Below are 22,895 nucleotides of genomic sequence, written 5' to 3'. Positions count from 1 at the left end.
AAAGAGTGGAATGGTGGTCTGCTGTAGACATGTATCTTTGCATTAATACTTCAAGAACTTGTCCATTCAACAGGTGTTTTTTTTATCTGTATGTGTGTCTGTGGCTTTGTTTGAAGGTCCCACGTGTGCCAGTGCATACACTTGCTATGGTTGTACCTCCCCAGGAACCTGACAGAACCCCTCAAGAGAACTCGCCACCTCTCTTGGGAGTGGTGAAAGGTTAGTATGTAGCCACTCACAGAACATATGCAGTTTGGAAACTGATAGGGACAATTTTATTAGAGCTTATGCGTAGTATAGCCCACTATTAATTCTTGAACACCTCTAATGAAGTAGAACTTCAAGCATTTTATGTAGTGTATAGTTTTTGCTAATATTTTTGCATTCTACAGTATAGTAATACTGGTTATTCCAATTTTATATGCTTATTTTAACTTGCTGTAATTATGCTGATTCTGTTTTTATTGGAAGAAATTGGTTGTGGTAACTGCCATAGTACAGACTGATAAAAACATGAATAAACTCTAGCTGTGGTGCTAACTTCTGAATATTGTATATTGGTCATCTAGAATAGTTGCAACTATTATCAACAAACTTGATGTATCAACTTTTTTTTATCCCTACAGTAGCAATGCAGACATGTTGGCACTGTAAAATGTCAATGCAGATCTACTTACGGGAGAATTTTTCTTGTGTTAGTAACAGCACTCCTGTGAGTAATTGTAACGTCAGGGTTTTTGCTTTGAACATGGTTGAACTGGCTGGTTAAAACTATTTGCAGTCATGACATAGCAAATTTAACAGTTCATTTCCAGCTCTGGATTCTATAACAAATTCTTCATGTCTGCTAAGTCAGCCCAGAAAGAGATGCAGCTTCTCAAGTGGAGAGTTACAGTTTTGGACAGAGATATTAAATATTATAGTATCCAAAGCTTTGTTAGATAGCTTTACTTAATTCTGGAAGTGATCAGTGCTTCCTAAACCAAACCAACCAACCGCAGGGGCACAAGTGAAGAGAGAAAAAAGTGTACCTAATGGTGGTTAAGTGTGCAGCTGTGACTGTCTCCATGCAGCTGTGCCATGTGTGACTTCCCCAATGCAGTTACTGTGTCACTTGTTCAGGACATGCAGCATTTGATGCTTTGGGTTTCATAAAACTGAGTACCAAACAAACAAATGTGCTACTTCTGGTTCCAGTAAAACAGCAAAAAGCTACACACCAGCATGTGTGGCCATACAGTTCAGTCACTTTATTACTGTGAAGTGGATTAGTGTTCTGGAAGTAGGTTTGTAATGCATGGGAGTCAGCCGAAGTTTAGTTGATACTGAGTCAGATTAGTTATAAGGTTAAACTCTCATGTTTATTTAATCAAATTATGAAAAACATGTAGTTGATTATAGTTTAAGAAATAGCTCACATTAAGATAAACATTATTGCAAATCTCAGCACGTTCTTTAGGCATGTTTTTAGCAGCACCGTGGTGCTGGAACTGGCACAGAGCTGTGCTGGGCACTAGTTCTCATTGTTTCGGGACATGCTTCATGCAGGTCAGCAAAACCAATTAGTGATGGACTGCAGGAGATGCAGCAATCTGGAATGTGTCGTTGGGCTGATGCAGCGTTCCTGAAGTCTGTGTGCAAAGCTCTGGTGTATCTCAGATCTTTAGGGGGAAAATGGGATTTTGGTAACAAACGCTGATCATTGCAGTGATGCCACTCTGCTACTTTCAAGTTAGTTTTCTTTGATGAACTTCCATTCTTAACTTGTTACACTCAAGTGTAACTAATCCAGCTTTTCCTTGTTAGACTCCTTGGGAGACAAGGGGCAAAGGAGGGTGTGAATAAAGAGTGGGTTATTTGGTGGAGGGAAGCCTTAACTTCTATGTGAGAAGATAGTTTCTCCTGGGGAAGACAGATTTCTTTCCTTCACAAGCAGGAGTAGCCCTTATGTCTTGTATAAAATCTTCCCTAGGTGGGAAAGGAGAGGAACACCCCAGCTTCACCTCATGGGACTCTGGTTCTTAAGGACCTGTGTGAGTTCTGCACAAAATGCAATAATAACAGCGTGGCAAGTCAAGTGTAAAACTACAACACACTTGGATGTTACTGCTGTGGTTCAAATATGGTGTGAGGATTTCAAAATGGGTTTAATTTTGAGTTCCATTATTATTCTTCAGTAAAGTAAGAAGACATATAGGATGGTTGCCATTTGACTAATTATTTTGGCAAAGGATTTAATATCAATGTTTAGGAACTGAAAAGAAACATTTCAGAGCTGACAGTGGCTCTAGATGAGATGAAGGTGAGATGCAGAGATGCCAGTCTCTGAAAGAGCTAAAGAAAGATCAGGTAGAAGGAACAGCAGAATTAGTTCACTGGACTAAACAGACCTCAGCTTTTCCAGGCTTAGGAAGGATTCGTTTTAGTACACTACATTTAGCATGTATCTATGGTGTCCATGTTAAAGTGACATCCCAGGGGAGCTCAGGTCTTGGTGCTTTCTTGGGGAGAAGCAGGAGATCCCTTCCTTGGAGATCCCTATTAGCTGCTGTTCTTGCTTGAGTGCAGTCAGCATTGCTCAGCAGCAGTTCTGATGCAGCAACTCAAGATGGAGAGTCTTTTGGCTAGCAAACCAAAATATGTTATTTGTGCAGAGAGTGACTCCTGCTCTGCACCACGCTGGGGTGACGCGCAGTGGCTGTGATGCAGCCCTACCTCCCCTGCATCTGTTTCCCTGGGGTGAGGGAGCGCCAGTGCCCAAAACATGACATGGTTGAAGGGAATGCTATAGGGTTTCTTCAGGAGAGCAGTTGGTGTAATGGCATTGCCATTGATAATCTTGTCTAGTTTGTAAATGCGAGCTAATGTCTAGTGAAAGTGGGATCTGAAGCTCCCAGTGGTATTTGTGATGCTGCATTAAGCCTTCCTCAGACCATGCCTGGTGAGGCAGTGACTTGAATCCATGAGAAACATGCCACTGCAACAAGGGGCCACTTGGGAAGCCTTTGGAAAGCAGTAGCATTGTCTTAGTCAAAATATTTGAACTATGAAAGGTGTTTTCAAACATGTCAGACTTTCACGTAGTCTGTTTTCTGAGGCTGAGGTATCAGGTATTTTGCAAGTTTCTCTCCAGGTTTGTTTTACTTCATAGCTAACCTGAAATTGTGTTTATGAATTAACCAATTGGCCTTAACTGAGTGCTTCAAACCTATCAATCTGCTCTCATTAGTCTTCCCCACTGTTGCTTTGAAGTGGGCAGTAATTTGCAATGCCTCTCACTTAGGTGCATGGTTTTTTTAGAATTCCATAAGATCATAGACTGAAGTTGTTCATGTGAAAGCTCTTCATGATAAGAGTTCCCTTAAGGTTGAGTAGGATCTTCTGGAATCTGTAAGCTTTTTGAGTTAGACCTTCAATATATGGTATCCTCTATACCCCTGTGGTAAATCTAACAGTCTAAGGGCTTGGAGAAAGGAAAGAAAAACAATTTATGTGTAGTAACTTCAATAACTACAAAGTCAATAAATACTTTTTACTCCAAGATGTGCTTTTATGCCTAATACTGAATTACATACTGGCAGAGGTCTTGTAAGTTATGTAATTTAGTTGAAATAGGGGCCAGGTTAACAGTGGAACTAGAAAGATGATCCTGCTCTCATTGAGGTGCAGGCATTAAAAAGGCAAGCTGATGTTCCTGCTTTTCCATTTGGACTTTTTTCAGACTTCTCCACTGCACAGTCCAGCTGCGTGTTTGTTGTTTAATGTCCTTCAGTGTCATCTGATTAACTCTGGCCATTTCTTCAATGTTTTCTGCCTGGGTCAGCAGCAGCAGGAGGATTACAAAGTGATACGTTTCCTCATGGATAAAACACTGGCACAGGTTGGCCAGGGAGGTGGTGGGTGCACCATCCCTGGAGACATTCAAGGCCAGACTGGATGTGGTTCTGAGCAGCCTGATGCAGTTGAAGATGTCCCTGCTTATTGAAGGGGGGTTGGTCTAGATGAGCTTTGGAAGTCCCCTCCAGCCCAAGCTATTCTATGATTCTATGGCTTTCTAACACCACTTATACTTCCTTGGTGGACTTCAATGCCTGTTATTTTTTTAATGTGAATCTTCAGTAGTGGAGGCAGGTGAATTCTCAAACCAAGGCACATGGAGGTCCCCAAGAGCACAAGCATATGAAAAGCTCTTCATCATGGTTTATGAAATTCTGCTCCTTTAAAGCATCACTCACCTGCTTGCCACTGACTGATTTGATGACATCTCAGCAATTTTCTGGTTAGGTACTGTCAAGCCACTCGAGAAAACTTGGGAAGACCACCAAGATTGGAAAGTGACCTAGGTTTTTGGAATGTCAGAAAATTGAGTTAAATCTGGTGTGGTTTCAGCCGTGTAACCTATTGGATCAGTGCACCGATTCCCAACAAGTTTCCCATAGAAAAGGTTCAGGAGGGATAAAGATTGGCAAAAATGCTTCATGGTTTTCAGGAGGAATGTAGTGAAAATACTTACCTGATCATTTAGAACTTGGATCAAGTAGGCTAGTTTCTTGTTGCCCAGTTAGCCAGATTCTCTCATCCTGTACTTTGCATTTGTGTGTATATGCATTGGCTGTTTCCCAGGTCCTTATAGTTGAATTTCTTACTGATATGCATTAGCGAAACACAGAAGTTTCAATACTGAGCTCATTATATTCCTGTCAATGAGGCTGGTGAATTCTCATTTCAGAAAATCTAACTAAAAATCTAAGCAAATCTAATTCCACTGCTGAGTGAAAACAGGCTTGTAAAAAACCCTAAATGGCAAGAGCAGTGGACAGGCCATTCTGTTCACACAGAACAAAAGTCTGGCTATGGATTTATATGCTTCCTGATAACCTGCCTTTAGTGAAGTGAGGAACAGACTGCATCTGTTTCTTTGGTGATTTTGTGTTGGGGTTCTTTTTTGTTCCTACTGATGATGTGGAGATTTTTCATTGTTGGTATTTTTTTACCTAGTTCTAGGTTAATATTGACTAGCAGGCTGACATTGTGATTGGTACAGATTTCTATACTAGATATAGGTTTCAGCAGAGAAGGTGTATTTGAATATACAAATGCTTATCACACAAACTGGGTTTTCTGTCAACCAAACAATTCTGTCTTGTAATCATGATTAACTTATGGCAGCTGGTATTTGTGCAGCAACATCTGGATATCACTGATCCTCAGTCTTGATTTCCTACCAAACGAGTCTTCTAAAAGTGGCCAAAGCAGTTGGTTAAGAAACCAGATTGACTAAATATTGCTACTGCAATAAATTGTGTACTGGGTTGGCTGGGTGGAAGATTGATGCTCTGCCAAAAAGGTAAATTAACAAAATAAATGAATAAAAGGTGAAGTAGTTTATGATCTGGCCTATGATTGGATTTTTAGGTGAAAGTAAAAGTATAAAGTAGTGTTTTGTTCATGATTATGTACTAACGTGGGCACAGTATTTTTCAAGATATTGTCATACAGAAGAGCTTTGGATAAAGCAGAAAATATCAGCTTTTAAATGCTCTCAATATCATAATATTACAATGCTTACATAGTTAAAGCTACCAACAGTGTCTTTTCCACCCCTGGTTTGAACTGGCTGTCAGGTGTGCATACCAGGTTTAGCAGATCTTTCCTCCTACCCCTTGTCCTCTTGCAGTATCCCCAAGATTACAGATTGCAACTATTTTCTGCCATGGAAAGGATGATCTAGAACCTGAGAAGTGGCCCTGCTCACTGATTGGAAGCTGATTAAAGTAAATCTCTGCACCTCTTCTGGAGCCCAGCTCTTCACTTACTGGTTTTCCAACACTCGTCTTCAGAAACTGTCCCAACTTTCAGTGGTCATTCCCAGCCTGAGCTGCTGTTGAACCAGCCTTAGCTCTTCCACCCAGCCCAGCTCTTGAGACCAGGCTGTGCTTCTGCTCTGCACCTTCTCTTGTGCTTGTACAGACGTTTTCCCCTGACAGGCTTGTTTTTCCCCCAGGTGGAATATAGTAGAGAGGGACAGTGTCAGTGCTTGATTATTTAGGGGCTTTTTGAAATGCAGCTTGGACAGGGCCTTGAGCAACCTGCTCTAGTGGAAGGTGTCCCTGCCCATGGCAGGGGGTTGGAACTGGATGATCTTAAGGTCCTTTCCAACCAAACTGTTGTATGATTTTCTTTCCTACGGAGTGGTCTAAGCAGTCCAGAGCTGCCAGGTGGAGGGATTGCTTTGTGTTAGAATGGAAATATCTATGATATGATCTGATGAAAATTATAGGTATGGTAACCTTAGGAATGGCATTAAACAGAGCAGTGCAAAGGTTCCCATTTTGGGTCTTAAAGGCAGGGTGAATTTGCAGTTAGGTTTCTGCTAGTCTAGCCCTGGAGCAGCTTTGTTTCAAAAGACACCAACTGACTGTTACACATTTCTAACAAAGCTACAGACAAGCATTTTGGACTTTTTTTTTTTTCCTAAAAAAATAAATCTGTTTTTCATGTGTGGTCTGCAAAACTTGCATTATAAGTCACACTTTTTAAAATGAAAGGAGAGCTATATAAACTCCAAGTACACTACAGAGCCAAATAGCCAGCAGCAGGCTTGAGCTTAATATCCACCAGCCAGCACAAAGCAAATTATTGTTGAACTTCAGTGATATTCTTTTATTGCCTTCAGAGGCAGTGTCTTGGGACTCACGGGTGAGAGGCAAAATCATAGTAATGGCTGGAATAGGCATTCAGCTGGAACTGCTGACCTGTGTGAGGAACCATGCAAAGTACTGGAGCCAGAGCTACTGGGGGTGTCTGCAGTGTGTGTGGGGTGCTGGGGATTTCTTGAGGTTATGAAGATCTTTACTGTTTCCTTTAAATTTAGGTATGGTTTGCTTTCAGTCCAGAGAGAGAGTCTAGCAAAGGTATTCAGCAAAGCATTGGTTCCATTCTGGTTTAATATTCATTTCTCTTTACAAGAGAAAATTCTCACGTATGTTTGCTTTTTCAATTAGTTCCTCCAAAAATATCAGTTTCAAAGTGAGGAGTATGTGAATCCTGGTTGGACAGCAATGCCAAATCAAGTCACTTGTGAGTTATTTTGATGAAGGAAGGCTCAGAGAGCAATAAATTGGTGTTTTAGGAAACCTGATCTGGGATTTGGTTCCTGCATCCAAGCTTTCACTTAACTGTGTGGTGTCTATGCAATTTTATTAAACCAGGGCTCAAACTGTAGTAATTTTAATTCCCCTTTTACTGATGAATGGTACAAGTCTTCTGTGTGAATATTCAAGCCTTTATCTTTTTTTTTTCTTTTTAAAGCTGCCTGTATCACTGTCTGGGAATAACAAATGAGTGTTAGTGCAGAAAATTATTTGCTGAGGCTAAAACCTTCCACACTTACAGATGGCGTTTCTTCACTGAAGTCCTAATTATGATTTCAGCACTCTAATAGATAACCATTAGCAGGAGCTGACTGGAGGTTTCCTGGCTTTTAGGAATGCAGCCTGGGGTTGCCTGAGGGCAGTGAGAACAGAGGAGCACTGCCCAGTTTGGGGTCCTTGTCTTGCTGAAGATCATTTCTGAAATGTTAATAGTGAGGAGAATTGTTAATTTTTTTCTGAAGAGAGGGAGGCAATTTGGTCATTGTTAATTTTGTCTCAGAACTTCTAAAAAAGTGCCAAAGCTTCAAAACACATTTGAAAACATGAAGTCTGCACTAGGAGGATTCTCTTTGTCAAGTGAAGGTAGAATGCTGTTGTGTCTGGAGAAATAGTTAAAACTACTCATCTTGCTGTAGAGTTAGTCTTCTCTCAAGTACAGACTACTTTTACTTGTCACCTTGCAGTTGGAAGCTAGCATCTGGAAAATAGCCTTAGCTGTATTGCTCTGCACACCAGAACAACTTCGGGAACTCGGTACAGTACTGAAGTTCCCTGCTGCTCTCACTGATTTCCCTTCCCAGGTGCATTGATGTGTATGTCAGAAACCATAAAGGTTCCTTATTCCTCAAGATTAAACTAGCTGTGTTCAAAGGGATGTTAGAATCAGTATTAAATTCCAGCTGTATGCTTTGTCCTTCTTTGTCTCAGCATGGAGTGCAGGGTTTGCCTTTCTCTGGTTTGACAGATGTGCAGTGTTAGTTGTAAAGATTTTTATTTATTTTTTTATTTTTTATTTATTTTTTTTCTTTTTGGTGGGTGAGAGGGGAGGTTTGGGGGATCTTCAGCATGGCATTTTTTCAAACATTTTTCATGTGCTTAGGTACATCCAAGCAGAAGTCAAGTTCCCTGCAGGTAGCAGATAAGGACCTACTGCCACCTTTTCACCCATACCAGCCTTTGGAATGCATAGTAGAAGAGACTGAAGGCAAGCTGAATGAACTTGGACAGAGAATTAGTGCTATTGAAAAAGCACAACTTAAATCATTGGAATTAATTCAAGGTGAACCTTTAAATAAGGATAAGATCGAAGAACTTAAAAAGAACAGAGAAGAACAAGTACAGAAGAAGAAGAAAATATTGAAGGAGCTGCAGAAGGTGGAAAGGCAGTTGCAGATGAAAACCCAACAGCAGTTTACCAAAGAATATTTGGAGACCAAAGGTCAGACAGACACACCACTTCCCCTGCAGCAGCAGTGCCCACTTACAGGGGTATTCCCAGAAGTGGAAGCCGATAAGGGTCTGCCAGAGGATAACTTTTCAGGGTTACCTCAGGTTGACACAATCTTGTCTAAAGATGACGAGCAACAACAGTCTCCACCACCTGCTGAACAAATAGAGTTTGTCCCTATCCAGCCTTTGCCAGCACCGCAATGTAATTTTTCTGGTAATTTAGGTTATAATGGGACAGAGTCTCTTGAACTTCAGAAAGCATTAGGGAATCAGCAGAATGTAGGACAGCAGCAGCAGATTGCTGGGCAGGGGCTCTTAGTTCAAGAACCAGACGGATTAATGGTTGCCACTCCAGCACAGACGCTTACCGACACTCTTGATGACCTAATAGCAGGTGGGTTAAGAAATATACCTATTTTTGCATTAATTTGTGTGCTCAGTTTCCCCCTTTCTCCTTCCCTCCAAAAACATCTTGGGGTTTTCCAGTTTGGGAATACTTGCTTAAGAATAAAGTTCCTGATTAGTCCTATTAATCCTAACAGTGACTTCCAATTCTAACACGGGACTTTTAAATATCTTTTTTTCCAACATACAAAACTTCCTCTACTGGAGACCTGGTTTAGCCCCTTTGGCCTCATCTTTTTCTGTGCTTCTTTAAAAAGCCGTATCATGAGTGATCAAAAGTACCCATTCTGAAAACGTAACAGCTTGATATCTTCTATAGAGTTTTCTATACAGGCTTATACCTTGGAAACTTTCTTCACTGTAGGAGCCATTTATAAAAAGCCAAATTATTGTCACCTACATGGACAAACATGTCCCTCTCCTTGCTGCTCAAGGTGTTGAAACAGCTTAAACACAACCTGGAACCCATGCGGAGCTGCTTGGTTCTGCAATGGCTTGTGTTTTCAGAATACCCACTAAACCCTGGTTGTTACACAGGAATATCTGCTTGTTAGATACAACACATGGCAAAAAATGTGTCCTATTATCTGGATGAAAAGCAAAAATCCAACCATCCTTCCATTTGTTGGTAATGGTGTGAAGAGGAATGGAAGTTCCCACCGTTGGGTTGTGCGAGACCCCTTGTGGATAAAGAGGTATCATTTTGGTTGACTTAATTTCACGGGTTTGACTAGGATTGATGTTTGCTGCTGGAGGTATGTAGGATATAGCCAGTGTTGTTTGGTCTGTAGTTTTGCTTTTCTTTTTTTGTTAATTCAGTGTTTTTGCACCTGTTCTTTGCACCTTGTGTCTGTCCCTCAGCTGTTCTCCCGCATCTCCCTGCCTGTAGTCACTGGCCTGTTCTCTTTAAGTTTATTTGAAGGTTTTAGGAACATGTTGGTAAAACCTTTTGCCAGCCATTCCTGGGACCTTTTAGAACATTAATTCCATCGAGCTTGTGCAAGTCCAGACTACCTGCAACTTGGAAACATCCCATGGAACCATAGTTGGTGGAATTGTGTGGTGTGTTGTGTGAGCTCCCTTTAGCTGAAAAAAAGAAAAAGCCTCTTGTGTTATAGAGCATCGATCTTAGTTCCCAGCAAGAACAAAATGCAAATGAAATGCAGTGAAAACAAAATGCAATTGGATCATTTTTGATTACTTAAGACTGAGTATTGGAGTGTATGAAGACGAAAACCTCAGTGGTTAATGCAGATCATAACCAGCACGGGCTTAGTCTCTGGAGTAGTTCCTGTTGCTGACAGTTTCACACATCTAGCACAAGGCCATCTAATATCTGCCCTCTTATGGTGAGCAGCTGCATGTTAAATCCAAACTAGTCAGTGCACCCAAAATGAAAAACTGCTGCAGTCAGCTGAGTGAGAGAACTGTGCTGCTTGAAAAGAGATTGCAAACAGCCAGAAAAACTGCATCTAAAAAAGAATTATAAAAAAAAACTTGAATAGACACCGGTTCATTTTCCGAAGCTGGTTACTCTTTTTGCTAAGTAATTAAAGACATTCTTTGCTAAGAAATGAGATGCATTCAGTTCAAAAATCAGTACAAATAGCACACTTTTCTACAACCATTAGAAGCTCTATTTACAGAAATGCAACTCAAGGAAACTTTAGCCGTTCAATTCCAGAGGCTTCTGCATATGTTGATGGTGACTTCTTGAAGTATGTTTTCTTCTGAAATTCATAAGTATTATTTCACTCCCCCCCTCCCCCCCAAAAAAAAAGTTGTTGGGAGAGAATTAGATATAGAAACTTCTATGATTTTCACATGTGCTACAGATAACAGGTAGGATTGTTAAGAGCCCTGTGCCTGGTGCCGGCAAGGCCTGGCTCTTAGAGCAGTTGTGCTCTTGCCCATCTGCTTGTCTGCCTTGACCATGGTGCCACGGGTGGAGCTGCAGTAATGGTGGTGAGTCTGGAAGGGGTATGGACATTTTTATTACTGCTGAGTATTCCATTTTTATACCAGTTTTACTTCAGAAGAAGAGAAATGTTAAATGGGCTTTTTGCCATCTGCACTGACATACCTTTTACTGTTGCTCTTGCTAGCGACCAGGTACGAGACAAATGTTTTCAATGCCTCAGTTGAGACCAGGGAGAACTGTAAGGGAGAACTTGCATAACTGCAAATCCCCATGTCTTTATTTTGCTGACTAACTTAATTGTGACAGCATACATAAATGGAGTCATTATCTTGCCAGCTGCTGGGTGTTGAGGTGGCCAATGTCAAGGTGTTGGAAGTCTCCCTTACAGTTAGTCACTGGTAAACAGACCCGAGTCCCCTCTTTCATAAAGCTGTACAGAAGTAACAAGTAACCTTTGGAGAGTCAGGTAAAACCTAAGAATAAAGCAGCTCTTTCTCCTCCAGAATGTTTTGGTTGTAATGGAGTTAATTTAGATGTCCTGAAGCAAAAGTCTTGCAACTAATCTTATCTTTAAAGGTGTGACTTACTCCAGTCAAGCTGTCATTGGGTTTACAAAAGATACAGGTATTGTGCAGTTTAGGGTGGGGAAGCAATATGTTATTTTTGAATCACATCTTCCAATATAAAAGCACATTTTGGATCTCAGTACACATTTTGTTTCTTGATGCATCCTGCCTGGCATATTTGGAGCTTCATTTCAGGTCACATTATGCGTTTACCATAGTAGATTTCTTAGCTGGCAGTATCTGAATTGAGGCTTTTTTGCTGGTTTAGGGTGTTCAAGATGAGTAACTTTGTTGCTAGGTTTGGTCTCTAGTTGGAATATTTTTATTCCTGTTTGTTCTGCTCAGCAGGTATTTTTAGTCAGGAGGTGGCACCTCCATGTGCTTCTGTCTGGCTCCTATGAGCTCCTGTTTATGTACTGAAATTCCAGGCATGTTTTGAGAAACTTTCATTAACTGATACTTGGTTCTGAAAGTCTGGTTGTGGTCAGTTATACAGAATTGTGGTATTGTAATGATTTGGAAGGTGACATCTGAGTTACTGTATTTAGGATTGCTCTTGGGAGTAAAACTGGTAATGGGGATAATCTAGAGTGAGAAATGCTGCCTCTGTGCAGTTAACACATGATTGAGGAGCTGCAGGACAGGCTGATAAACTGCTCGGTCCTGAAAAATCCCAGTAACTTTGAGGACTGGGGAACTGAAATCCAAGCGCTGTGTCTATGAACATCCATGCTTACATCAGGGCAAGGGTTTATTAGATGCAGATTCAGGCTACAGCTGCAACCTCATTCAGAGCTGCTTCCTCAACATTCTGCCAATGCCTCCAGAGCTTGACTTAGATAAAACACCGAGTTCTTTCTTCCTCTTGTTTTACTCATGTTTCCTATGATATTTTCTCATAACTTTGGAAAATAAGTCATCCATGTCTACAAGAAATCTGGAGAGGGACTTCTGGCAAGGGCCTTTAATGACAGGTCATGGAATAATGAGTTTAAACTGGAAGAGGGCAGGTTTAGATTAAACACTAGGAAGCAATTCTTTACTATGAGGGTGCTGAGGTGCTGGCACAGGGTGCCCAGAGAAGCTGTGGCTGCCCCATCCCTGGCAGTGTTCAATGCCACGTTGGACACAGGGGCTTGGAGCAACCTACTCTAGTGGAAGGTGTCCCTGCCCATGGCAGGGGGTTGGAACTGGATGAGCTTTAACATCCCTTCCAACCCAAACCATGCTGTATGTCTTTGGAGACCTGTCTTCCACTTCACACTGATTCAAGCTCCAAGGCTTTCTTAAAGTGTGGGGAACCTGGATTTTGTCATGTGTAGCATTAATTTTTTATTATTTTTTTAATACAATTTTTTTTGAATATTGCAGTTTATGGAAATATCCAAAACCTATGTCACCAAATATGTATTTTATAAAGATCTGAGGTACACGCTGTGAAAATGTATTTTTATGTGTTTATTAATGCCTGGCTCTCACTGTGTTTATCTGTACCCTTCCTGGTGAGAAGACAAAAATTTATGTTCAGTAGGGAGCAGTCTGCATGTTGGGAAGTTCCCCCCTTGTCTTCCCAGACGGTGAAGCTGCACATTTCTCTGGTCTGTTAAAATCCTGCAGCATCTGGAGATGCTGAGCGTGGTCATGCCCCACGGCTGGGCAGGGGCAGTGCTGCTCTCCACTGCTGAGCTGCAGTCCTGTAGCTGTTGCTGCATTAATTCCAATTGAGTTGGAAGTCTGGAGTGGGGTATGGTGGTTACACAACAGCTTTTGCGTTGTTGTGTAACTTAGGCTGAGCTAAATCAGCCCCATGGAACTGGAGGTAAAGTTCTCAGGCATGTTTTGCTCTGCAGAGGATGAATTCCGTTGATGCTCCATTGGGCCACTTGCCAGCCACACTGAGGAGACAGAAAATGGCACTTGAGAAATACTGCAGTTTTATAAACTCTGTAGTTATGGAGAGAATGAATCATCAGTGGGTGCTACAGGACTATTTGTTGTTAGATTTTATTTTAAACAAGTATTTGGGATATCAGTACAGGATTTATCTGCATTTCTGCTGCCTTTGGTGTTCTCTCTCACATTTGAGATCATTACTGCATATGAAGATGTTTCAAGCACATGGTGACAATCTAAAGTATGCAAGAAATACTTGGACATTCTCTGTCATGGTTGTGAAACAGAATTTGTGGAACCTGTAACATTACTGAAGATATAACATTGGGACCCTTGAAGTGGCTCACATGGAGTCCCTCTGCGCACCCTCTTTGTATGCACAGCACATCCCCGTGTGTTTTAGATCTGCAAGATAGGAAAGTATTGAGCCAGTGTCTTTCATGAGGAAGCACCACTTTGATTTACTATAAGTCCTCAACAGGGTGATTGGTGTCTTGTATTTTGGAAAGAATAATCTTTAGAAATCAAATCAATATCTTGCATTTCAGTGCATTGAGCAGGAAAATTATAGTATTGTATTAGTTAATGCTCATCTGCTGTTGTAAGTGGTGAACCATAGGAAGCGGGTGAAGTGTGGGAGCTCTTAGATTTGAAACTTCTAACACAGACCTGGTTTGCTTGTGAAGGTTGGAAGGTGAAGCAAATTTCAATTCTGAATTCAGATACAGCACTCTGTTGCTTACTTGTGATAGCCAAGTGTTAATGCTGGGGTTTGCCTTTATGCCAAGGAGAAGCTTTACTTAAAAAATACAGCTGAAAATGTCACCTTCCAAAATTTCAGCGACAACTCCCTCGATGTTTCCAGCACTCAACTGAAGGGACCTATCTACACTTGCTCCAGTCTGTTTCTTTTGTTATGCATATGCAGTCCTATAGGCTGCATTAGTGGTGTTAGGGTCGTGTTGAAGTTTTTTCTAAGACTATTTCATCTCCACTGTTTTCCTATGAGTGTAATTTGTCAATGGAAGAAAGAATGAGCTGGGAAAGGTTTGCAATGGTTTCAGTTGTTCGCAGGTTTGAGTTCATCCTTCGTCTTCTCTTACTGCTTGAAACACTTGACAAACGAAAAATGTTATTAGTTATTTCTTACCTGCTTTTGTTAGTGTCTTCTATCAGTTGCTTGTTCTTGGAGTACTACAAAATCCTGTGTGTTGGAATCATGAAAGCTAAGCAGGTGTTCCATCTCTGCACAGATAGAATTTGGGCAATCCAGCAGTGGCAGTTCTCATCAAATCCAACAGCTGTATTAACAGGGCTTACTGCAGTTCAAGTGCACTGGTTCCTAGTGCATAGGCCTGTTGGGAATCTGAGCTGAGCCTTGGGTGCATTTGGATTCCCTTTAGAACTCTCCCTTGGTTACAAAGGTAGATATATGTAGAGCTATTTCTCTGCTTGTTCTGGTAAAGGTTCATTTAATACTAGTTGAATAAAAGCTGATTCTCAATTATTAATTTCTTGTGTTTTAAAAGAAGATAAAGTCACGTTCCTTGTGTCCCTCAGCTACACTAGATCTTCAGGATGAAATCTTTTTACAGTCTGTGGATCAATCAGAAATGATTTTAGGGAGCAGTTAGTTTTCAGCTTGCTTAGCTGTGTTGGCTGCCCCCTCCTGTCTGCTTCTCTTCCACCCTTCCTGGGTTGTTTTAACTCTGAGACACTGTTAATGGTGTAAGCTGCTGTCAGTCATCTTGCTTTGAAAACCTTCTCTGGAGTCGAGGTGTGCACTAACCTATATGTGAAAAACTTCGGAATTCCAGGCTGTGTTTCTGAAGGTCAGGTTTGTGTGTTAGAAATAATTTACCTGCTTACACTGAGCATATGACTGAACTCTTAACAGTGAAGGTTACAGCGTGAAAAGGATAACTAATAATCTTCATAATTCATACTTGCAGACAGACTAATTCATAAGATTATTTTCTAACTTCATACAGTTTGGAGCAGATGCTTGCACTGTGTAACTGCTGGAAAGCTTCTTTGCAAAGACACCAACGCCTTTGTTCTTAGGAACATCGATTTGTTTCCCCCCATTACTGTTTTGATATTAGACCATTGCAATGTTATGGCACTAAATATTTTTCATGTAAGTTGTGTCATTCCTGAGAGTGGATCAATAACCCAGTGTTACCTTTCAGCTGTGAACAGCAGAGTGCCTAGTGGATCCACCAGCTCCTCGCACACTACCGAATCCCCCACGCCTGAGCCGTGTTCCCAGGCATCGAGCAATGTGCCCTCACAGTCGGTGCTCCCCATGTATCCTTCAGTTGACATTGATGCACACGTGAGTAATTGCAGTTGGGTTTGAAGTTCTGAAAGGTGGGGGAGAGGGGAAAAATGGATCTAGAACTGTCTGAAAAACATGGCATTTTTCTTAAAGCATTTTTAATTTCTGAATATCTTCTTTTTCTTCCCAAAATTGAAGACTGAAAGTAATCACGACACGGCTCTGACCCTTGCATGTGCGGGAGGTCATGAAGAACTCGTATCTGTACTGATAGCACGTGGCGCCAACATTGAACACAGAGACAAGAAGGGTAAGCCAAAGCAGTGAAAGAGCTTGACCATTAGTTACAACAAAGTCCCTTTCCAGATTTCTTGTAGGCCCCTTTAGAAGTATTGGAATTGCTCCTGTAAAGCAGGCTTCTACTTCATGTAGAAATCTTGGCCATAAAAAGCCAGTGACACTGCGTGCCTTCATCTGTGTTTTGGAAAGGAAGTGCGTCTGAGTGGTATCTTAATCAGATCTGCAAAATGCGAAGCACTCCGCTCCTGATGATTCACGCTCTGCAAAAGACCTTGGCGTACTAGATAGAGCAGCTGATGGGGGTAAAATGGGCTACAATGCCAGCTAATGGGCTAATAAATCTAGTGGGGAGTAGTTGTCAGGTATGTATCATATTGTTCTCAATAACAGAATTCAGCAAAATCTAAAATCTTTAGACCTGAGAGAAGAAAACCACCAGTTCAGTCCTTGGAACTTGCATTGATCACTGGAAGTATGCAATATAGGCAGTGCAGATGTGTTCACTTGTTAGAGCTTTATGAAATAGTAATTCAGTGGAAAGCCATGACTTCTCTGAAGAGATCATTGGAACTTAGTCCAATCTGATCAGTGCAGGTACTTGTTTAGATTTCTTTTGAGGAGACTTTAATTCTATTTGGCTGGAGTCAAGAGCCTAGACATATCATGGTCAGAATAGGGCTAGGAAATAGGCTGAGGTTGTGGCCTATACCAGGAAGCCCCCAGTCTGAGGAAGACATGTCTTATCAATAGAAGTCATTGTGAATTAACCCTCTTGTGCATTTCTGCTCATTAATAATACTTTTGAGATCTCAAGGTTGCTTTTAACATGTTCTCTTCTTACTAGGATTTACGCCTTTGATTCTGGCTGCAACTGCTGGACATGTTGGTGTAGTGGAAATACTGCTGGACAAAGGTGGGGATATCGAAGCACAGTCCGAGCGCACAAAGGATACTCCCCTTTCATTGGCATGCTCTGGTGGACGCCAGGAGGTAAGGGCATATTGTCCTCCATGGGTTTGAATTGTCTTTTGTAGACAGTTTTTTCAACAGGGTTTGTTTTATTTTATTTTATTTTTTATTATACCGTCTGTTGATGGTATCATAAATCATCCTTTTTCTGGAAGGTTTTTGACCTGTATAAGTGCAGGTAATTTAAATCTTGTTCTTCTTCCAATAGGAAGAGGAATTTATTCATTTCTCTCTTGGCTGTCCCATTTCTGTTTGGTAATGTGTGTTGGTAACTTGTGCTCATTCTTCTGTCCATGTATCTCTGCAAGGTACATACATTTGTGAGGGAGGTAGAGATATTTACTGAATCACTTTATTCACTGAACACCTCCCTCATGCATCCTCCCTGTGCTCAAAACCAAAATAGCCAGTGCAGGCACACACTGCAAAACTCCAGTGCTTGGAGTTTTGCGCTGGCAAGACATGGTTTAGTGGTAATGTGCAAGGCTGATAAGAGCAGGTACAATGCAGAGCGCAGTATACTCGTCTTTTAAAGGGGGTTCCAGGTTTTTCCTCAGCTTTTCTTTTGGGGTGTGGTGGGTTTTTTTTGTTCCAAATAGCATTTGATATATCCTTCCTAGTTTAGTCATGGGCATACTAGCTTAGATAAAAGATGGCACAGAGATGGCGAAGAGCTCTGTGTCAATATGGGAGTGCTAAGTTTTGGAACTTGTAAGGATTAAAACAGTTGGCCAAAATTGGAATGTTTCCACTTGACTTCTGAATTGCAAGTCTTTAACAGTAAAAGTGCTGCTTACAAATGAGAGATCAGTGTGGCCTGTGAAAGCATTACTTATTGAAATACTCAAGTCTTTCGTTCTTCCTCTTTTTTCTTTTCTTATGCCAGAATCTACCTGTTAGGTTTCTGGCTTAGCAACTTGGGAAGCAGTCTTTTTTCTGGCTTATTGAAAATAATTTGGCCTATGTTAGGAATAAAATGAGGCCCACTAAAGTGCAGTACATCACCAGAAAGGTTTTAATTTTCTTCCTTTTATTTCTCTACAGCAGCTCCTGATAGAGAAGTCCTTCCTTATGCTTGTTCCATTAACATCAGTTGATCTGATTTTTTTACCATGTGGTTTGTTAGAAGGACCATATAATACAGATGGTCAAACTTGGCTCCGGTGTCATTTGAATTAAGGTGGTGGGAGTTTCTGAAATGATGCTCAGTGAGAAATACGGCAGTGGGATAGATCACTTGTTTGCAAACTTAAGATTCCCAGGAAGAGATTCACTTGCATTTTTGATGAGGTGAAAGAGTCTTTCTGCCTGCATGGTAGAACCCACACAGATCAGCTGATGCTAAGTCTGCACAGCCCATATGTAAAAATAAAGCCAAACAGGATAGAGGTTTTCATGTAGAATCATACTTATTGACAAAGGAAACTGGTGGCACACTGGGAGGTTTTGAACATGTGCTAACATCCTTTCACTTCCTGGATAATGGTGAACGCCACCATACGTCTTTTAACGTGCATCCTGTCCTTTCAGGTGGTTGATCTGCTGTTGGCCCGGGGAGCAAACAAAGAACATAGGAATGTGTCTGACTATACACCATTAAGCCTTGCTGCATCTGGTGGCTATGTTAATATCATCAAGATTCTGCTCAATGCTGGGGCAGAAATCAATTCCAGGTAATGTGCTGGGCACACCCAATGAGCTGCAGCACAGCACGGACCCTCTGCTGCTGGCTGCACACTGGGGTTGGGATCTCTAGTGCTTTCAGACCCCCTCATAGCCTTTCTCCACTGGTGTTATATTTATGTTTACCTTATCTTAGTGCTTTTAAATTGCCTTTAACTGCCACAAACTTCATCTCCCTTTTACCTAAATTTTCAGGGATTACTGTAGTTTGCAAACCTATTCCTTCTCTTTCCCACCATTCTGGGATCTAGAAGTCAAGCTATTTCTGATAGAACGAGGTCAAAGAACTAGCTAAAGCACTCCGGGCAGACCTGTGTGTGTGTTTTGAGGATGTCTTTTTCAGTAAGACCAACAAAACTATACAGCTATATCGTCTAAGCCTCCTCGTTATTCATTTTAAGGAAGATAAAGTGTATTTTATCAGTAGAAAAAGTTAAAACTAGTTACAGCTGTGCTAGAAGCATGTTTTTTCTGAATGAATCAGTGCAGCCTTGATTTTTTTTTTTTTTTTTTTTAGTATATGTATTTGAAAGCTTATGCGTGCTTCAGCCCTCTGAATGTCTAAAAGCTGACATGTATTTTCCTTTTTTATAAATTGCAGTTGTCTATTGCATGTAATTACTCTACTGGTTTCTCCTAATAATTCAAAGATGTTAGTATTTTAGGTCAGTGCGTATGTTTGTGTATGTTATATGTTCCTTTCTGGCTTCCAACAAAGCATTTGCTCCTCTTACATACACTTAGATTTCCCAGAACATTCCTGGGAGCTGCAGTTTGTCTCTTTCCCCTCAGGACTGGCAGCAAGCTTGGCATTTCTCCTCTGATGCTGGCTGCTATGAATGGCCACGTCCCTGCCGTGAAGCTGCTGCTGGACATGGGGTCTGATATTAACGCCCAAATTGAGACCAACCGGAACACAGCCCTCACCCTGGCCTGCTTCCAGGGCCGAGCAGAGGTAGTCAGTCTGCTCTTGGACAGGAAGGCCAACGTCGAGCACAGGGCGAAGGTACGTGTGGGAATTGCCCTTCCTTACGACTTCTGCCAGGTGATTTCTCTGAGTCATCAAGTTTCTTCAAATTTTCCTGTTCCTTTGAGCTTTTCCAGAAGCAGAGAACTTCTGCTCTGAGAAGTCCTCCTTCTCAGAGGACTTATTACACCAGAGGACTTATTAAATGTTCTGAAATAAGGTTTGGGGGTCTTTTTAACAAAAAAAAAAAAAAAGAGCATCAGTGGTGATGAATTCTTTGCACTAAGGAAAAAGCTGCCTGGTCCTCCTGAGTTCCTAATGAAACTTAGGTTAACTTTTGTTCTGTAGTACTGAGAAACTTTTCAGGTTGAAGCTTGACATTATACTTCTGACAAATACACAGATTTTACATACAAGTGAAGTCCAGGCAGGAAGAGAACAGTGGTGCTTATACTGATTCTCAGATAGAATAGATTTTTTGTCTTCAACAGAAGTAGCGCAGTCAAACTTTGTAAAGCTTTTACGTTGCTGTAGAACCCATGGCTTCAGCACTGTGACTTTCTGTGCCTCTGAAATGCTCCACAGGTCCCATCCTTTGGTACTCTGGGACAGCTTTGTGTCTCCTGCCATAAAGCAAGCTTAAGGCTTGTGTAGACAGCCAGACTGATTTCCCCAGCACAAAGGAAGTTTTGGTAACTCCTAAGGCTGCTGAAATAATTGCTGTGTCTGTTTACCCTGCCTGCTCCTGGAATGACTGTGGCTGGAGGAAAGGGGATATGGATAAAAGCCAGCTCTGCAATGGTCAGTTGGGCATGTTGGCAGCTGGTGTAAGTTTATTTCACAGTCTAGCCTGGCAACTGAGCTGGGCCCAGGTCAGTCTCAGTGCTAAGGCAGGCTAGAGAGAAGCTAAAAGAGCCGGTTTCTGAGCATTTCTGTAGAAACATTTGTGTCTTCATTTGGATTTGGTCTAATATCTGGTTTAGAGATGCTGTTGTAAACATTCGTTTTGCTGTTCAGACAGGTATCTGATGGTGCTTAGTCAACATTTCCCTGGGTTTGTATAAATCAAAGCCCAAAAGTATTTGGTGTTTGGGTTTGCGGGGGGAGGTGTCCTTTGGTTGTGCATTTCAGGGGTTTTTTTGTTCAGTTTTTTTTTGTGGGTTTGGGGGTTTATTTTCTTTCTTTTTAGAAAGAGAATGCTTGAAGTTAGGCTCCTAAACTAAATATAAGCAGCTAAATAAAATCTGATTTCTTTATGTAGAAATCATTTGTGTCTTATCCAAAGAAGGTACACTGTACACATGTCAAACTGCATAGCTCTTTCTCTTTGCACAGACTGGCCTCACACCTCTGATGGAAGCAGCTTCGGGAGGATATGCAGAGGTTGGAAGGGTTCTCCTTGATAAAGGAGCGGATGTTAATGCTCCGCCTGTGCCTTCCTCAAGAGATACAGCTTTAACAATTGCAGCAGATAAGGGTCACTACAAGTTCTGTGAGCTCCTGATTAATCGGTAAATTACTTCTTTGTCACACTCTGTAGCTGTGTTCCTCTGTATCAGGTGTCTCCTGCATCTGAGAGCAAAAGGAATGGGAAGCTTTGGAAGCAGGATGTTGCATCTGTTCCCTACTCTCCAGTGTTACCGTGGAGTATCCTGCTACTCTAGTGTTAATTAAGCTGAGCAGGCAGCTGGGGCCAGAATTAAGCAAATAGTGTCTGGCTTGGCAGCTTTCTTGGCTGTGTATTAATCCAGCAATTCCCACACAAGCATTTCCCCACTGTCACTTGGGGACCAGAGGCTGGCAGTAGCTCCTGAGCTCTTCATGCAGAACCTAAAATCCTAAGGTGCTGCTTTGTCCTGTGGGTGGGCACCACCTTCATGATAATTTAAAGGACCTGTGGTTGCTGTGGTGCATCGAGTGTGTGTTTCTGAGGGAGGTTTAAATAATCCCTGTGTCACTACAGTGCAACTTAAACAGCAGATTTCAGGGACAAAATCTCTCTATCTAGCCACTGTATTTCAGGAATTAAAGCTGAACAAAGTACTTGGTTCTGTTGTGATCTTACTTCCTGACTTCCACCTTTATTCATACCCTGTTTTACTGGATTTTTAGAGGAGCACATATTGATGTTCGTAACAAGAAAGGAAACACACCACTGTGGTTGGCTGCTAATGGGGGTCACTACGATGTGGTTCAGCTGCTTGTGCAAGCGGGAGCAGATGTGGATGCTGCGGATAACCGGAAGATTACACCTCTTATGTCAGCATTTCGTAAGGTAGGAAACCTGCTTAACTGTGTCAGTAAGAAATGTGTGCAAATCAGAATTTGTCATTTGGTCTTAGATCTGAATGCTTAGGTTTGGAAGAATCAAATATAACACAGAAAATTACTATTTTGATAAAATGCTGTCAGCTGAGTACGTCACACAGGTCTCCTTTTTGAGAAGTGAAAAACGTTGTTCCATAAACAATGTTAAGTTTTACTTCCAGTTATTCAGTGTCCAAAAACTTTCACTGTTTGAGATTTCACTGCCTTGATATTGAGATAGTCCCCTCTAAATTCCTGCAGATTACACTGCTTGTCTCAGTACTGCTTTTGAGATGAACGGAATACCAGCCTGTAATAAGCTGTTCTGATTCTTCTGTGCTGCTGTTCTGTTCCTAACTTCTTGTTGAGTGGAACATTTTGTGTAGTTGAAGCTGACTATAGCTTTTCTTCTTGGCAGGAAGAACATTGGTCTCCTCAGTTTTGTTGAATGGTTTTTTGACAAACAGCAATACTGAGCATGCCACTGCTGTCCCTCCATTGCTTTCAAATAACTTCAGAGGCAACAGCTGGATGCTTTCTGTGTGGTTGCACAGGGTACCCCATCAGTGATACCTTCCTTCCCAAACAGCACCAGACATGTTCTTGCTAATCTTTAGTGTTTTTCATTGGACTAAGTGATACCAACTTGTCAACTTTCATCATGAAAATAGAACTGTATGCAAGAAATCAGAATTTTTTTTTGGTGTTCTAGGGGCATGTGAAGGTAGTTCAGTTCCTGGTGAAAGAAGTTAACCAGTTCCCTTCGGACATTGAGTGCATGCGATACATAGCAACAATAACAGACAAGGTGAGTTTGGCTTGGGGAAAAGACCCTGGTTCTTGATTTTCACTGCAAATATACATGAGAAATTCTTAAGTATTCAAAAACTGAATGTATATGTTCGCTCACGCACATAAATCAGCATTTAGAATGCAATTCAGTTGAAATGGTTTGTATGGTTATGAATAGAGAGATGCTGCTCTCACATTGGTAGAGCAA

At 41.4% G+C, this 22,895-nt stretch overlaps 1 protein-coding gene across 1 annotated transcript in view; it reads left to right on the top strand.

Moving 5' to 3' along the window:
* LOC104402818 (ankyrin repeat and KH domain-containing protein 1-like) overlaps window positions 1-22,895 on the top strand; it is a gene marked incomplete at its 5' end in the record, with an annotated part of 85,184 nt that overhangs the window by 44,332 nt on the left and 17,957 nt on the right. The window contains 10 exon segments of the mRNA XM_010010798.1: window positions 117-219; window positions 8,254-8,997; window positions 15,581-15,726; window positions 15,868-15,979; window positions 16,814-16,959; window positions 18,469-18,611; window positions 19,414-19,627; window positions 20,924-21,099; window positions 21,701-21,863; window positions 22,608-22,703. Of these exon segments, the coding sequence (XP_010009100.1) occupies window positions 117-219; window positions 8,254-8,997; window positions 15,581-15,726; window positions 15,868-15,979; window positions 16,814-16,959; window positions 18,469-18,611; window positions 19,414-19,627; window positions 20,924-21,099; window positions 21,701-21,863; window positions 22,608-22,703 (2,043 nt within the window).

Source organism: Nestor notabilis, unplaced genomic scaffold, assembly GCF_000696875.1.
Source record: "Nestor notabilis isolate BGI_N333 unplaced genomic scaffold, ASM69687v1 scaffold13803, whole genome shotgun sequence".
NCBI classification, from domain to species: domain Eukaryota; kingdom Metazoa; phylum Chordata; class Aves; order Psittaciformes; family Psittacidae; genus Nestor; species Nestor notabilis.
Note: the sequence above shows the minus strand (reverse complement) of the source record. Positions and strands in the feature narration are given on the sequence as shown.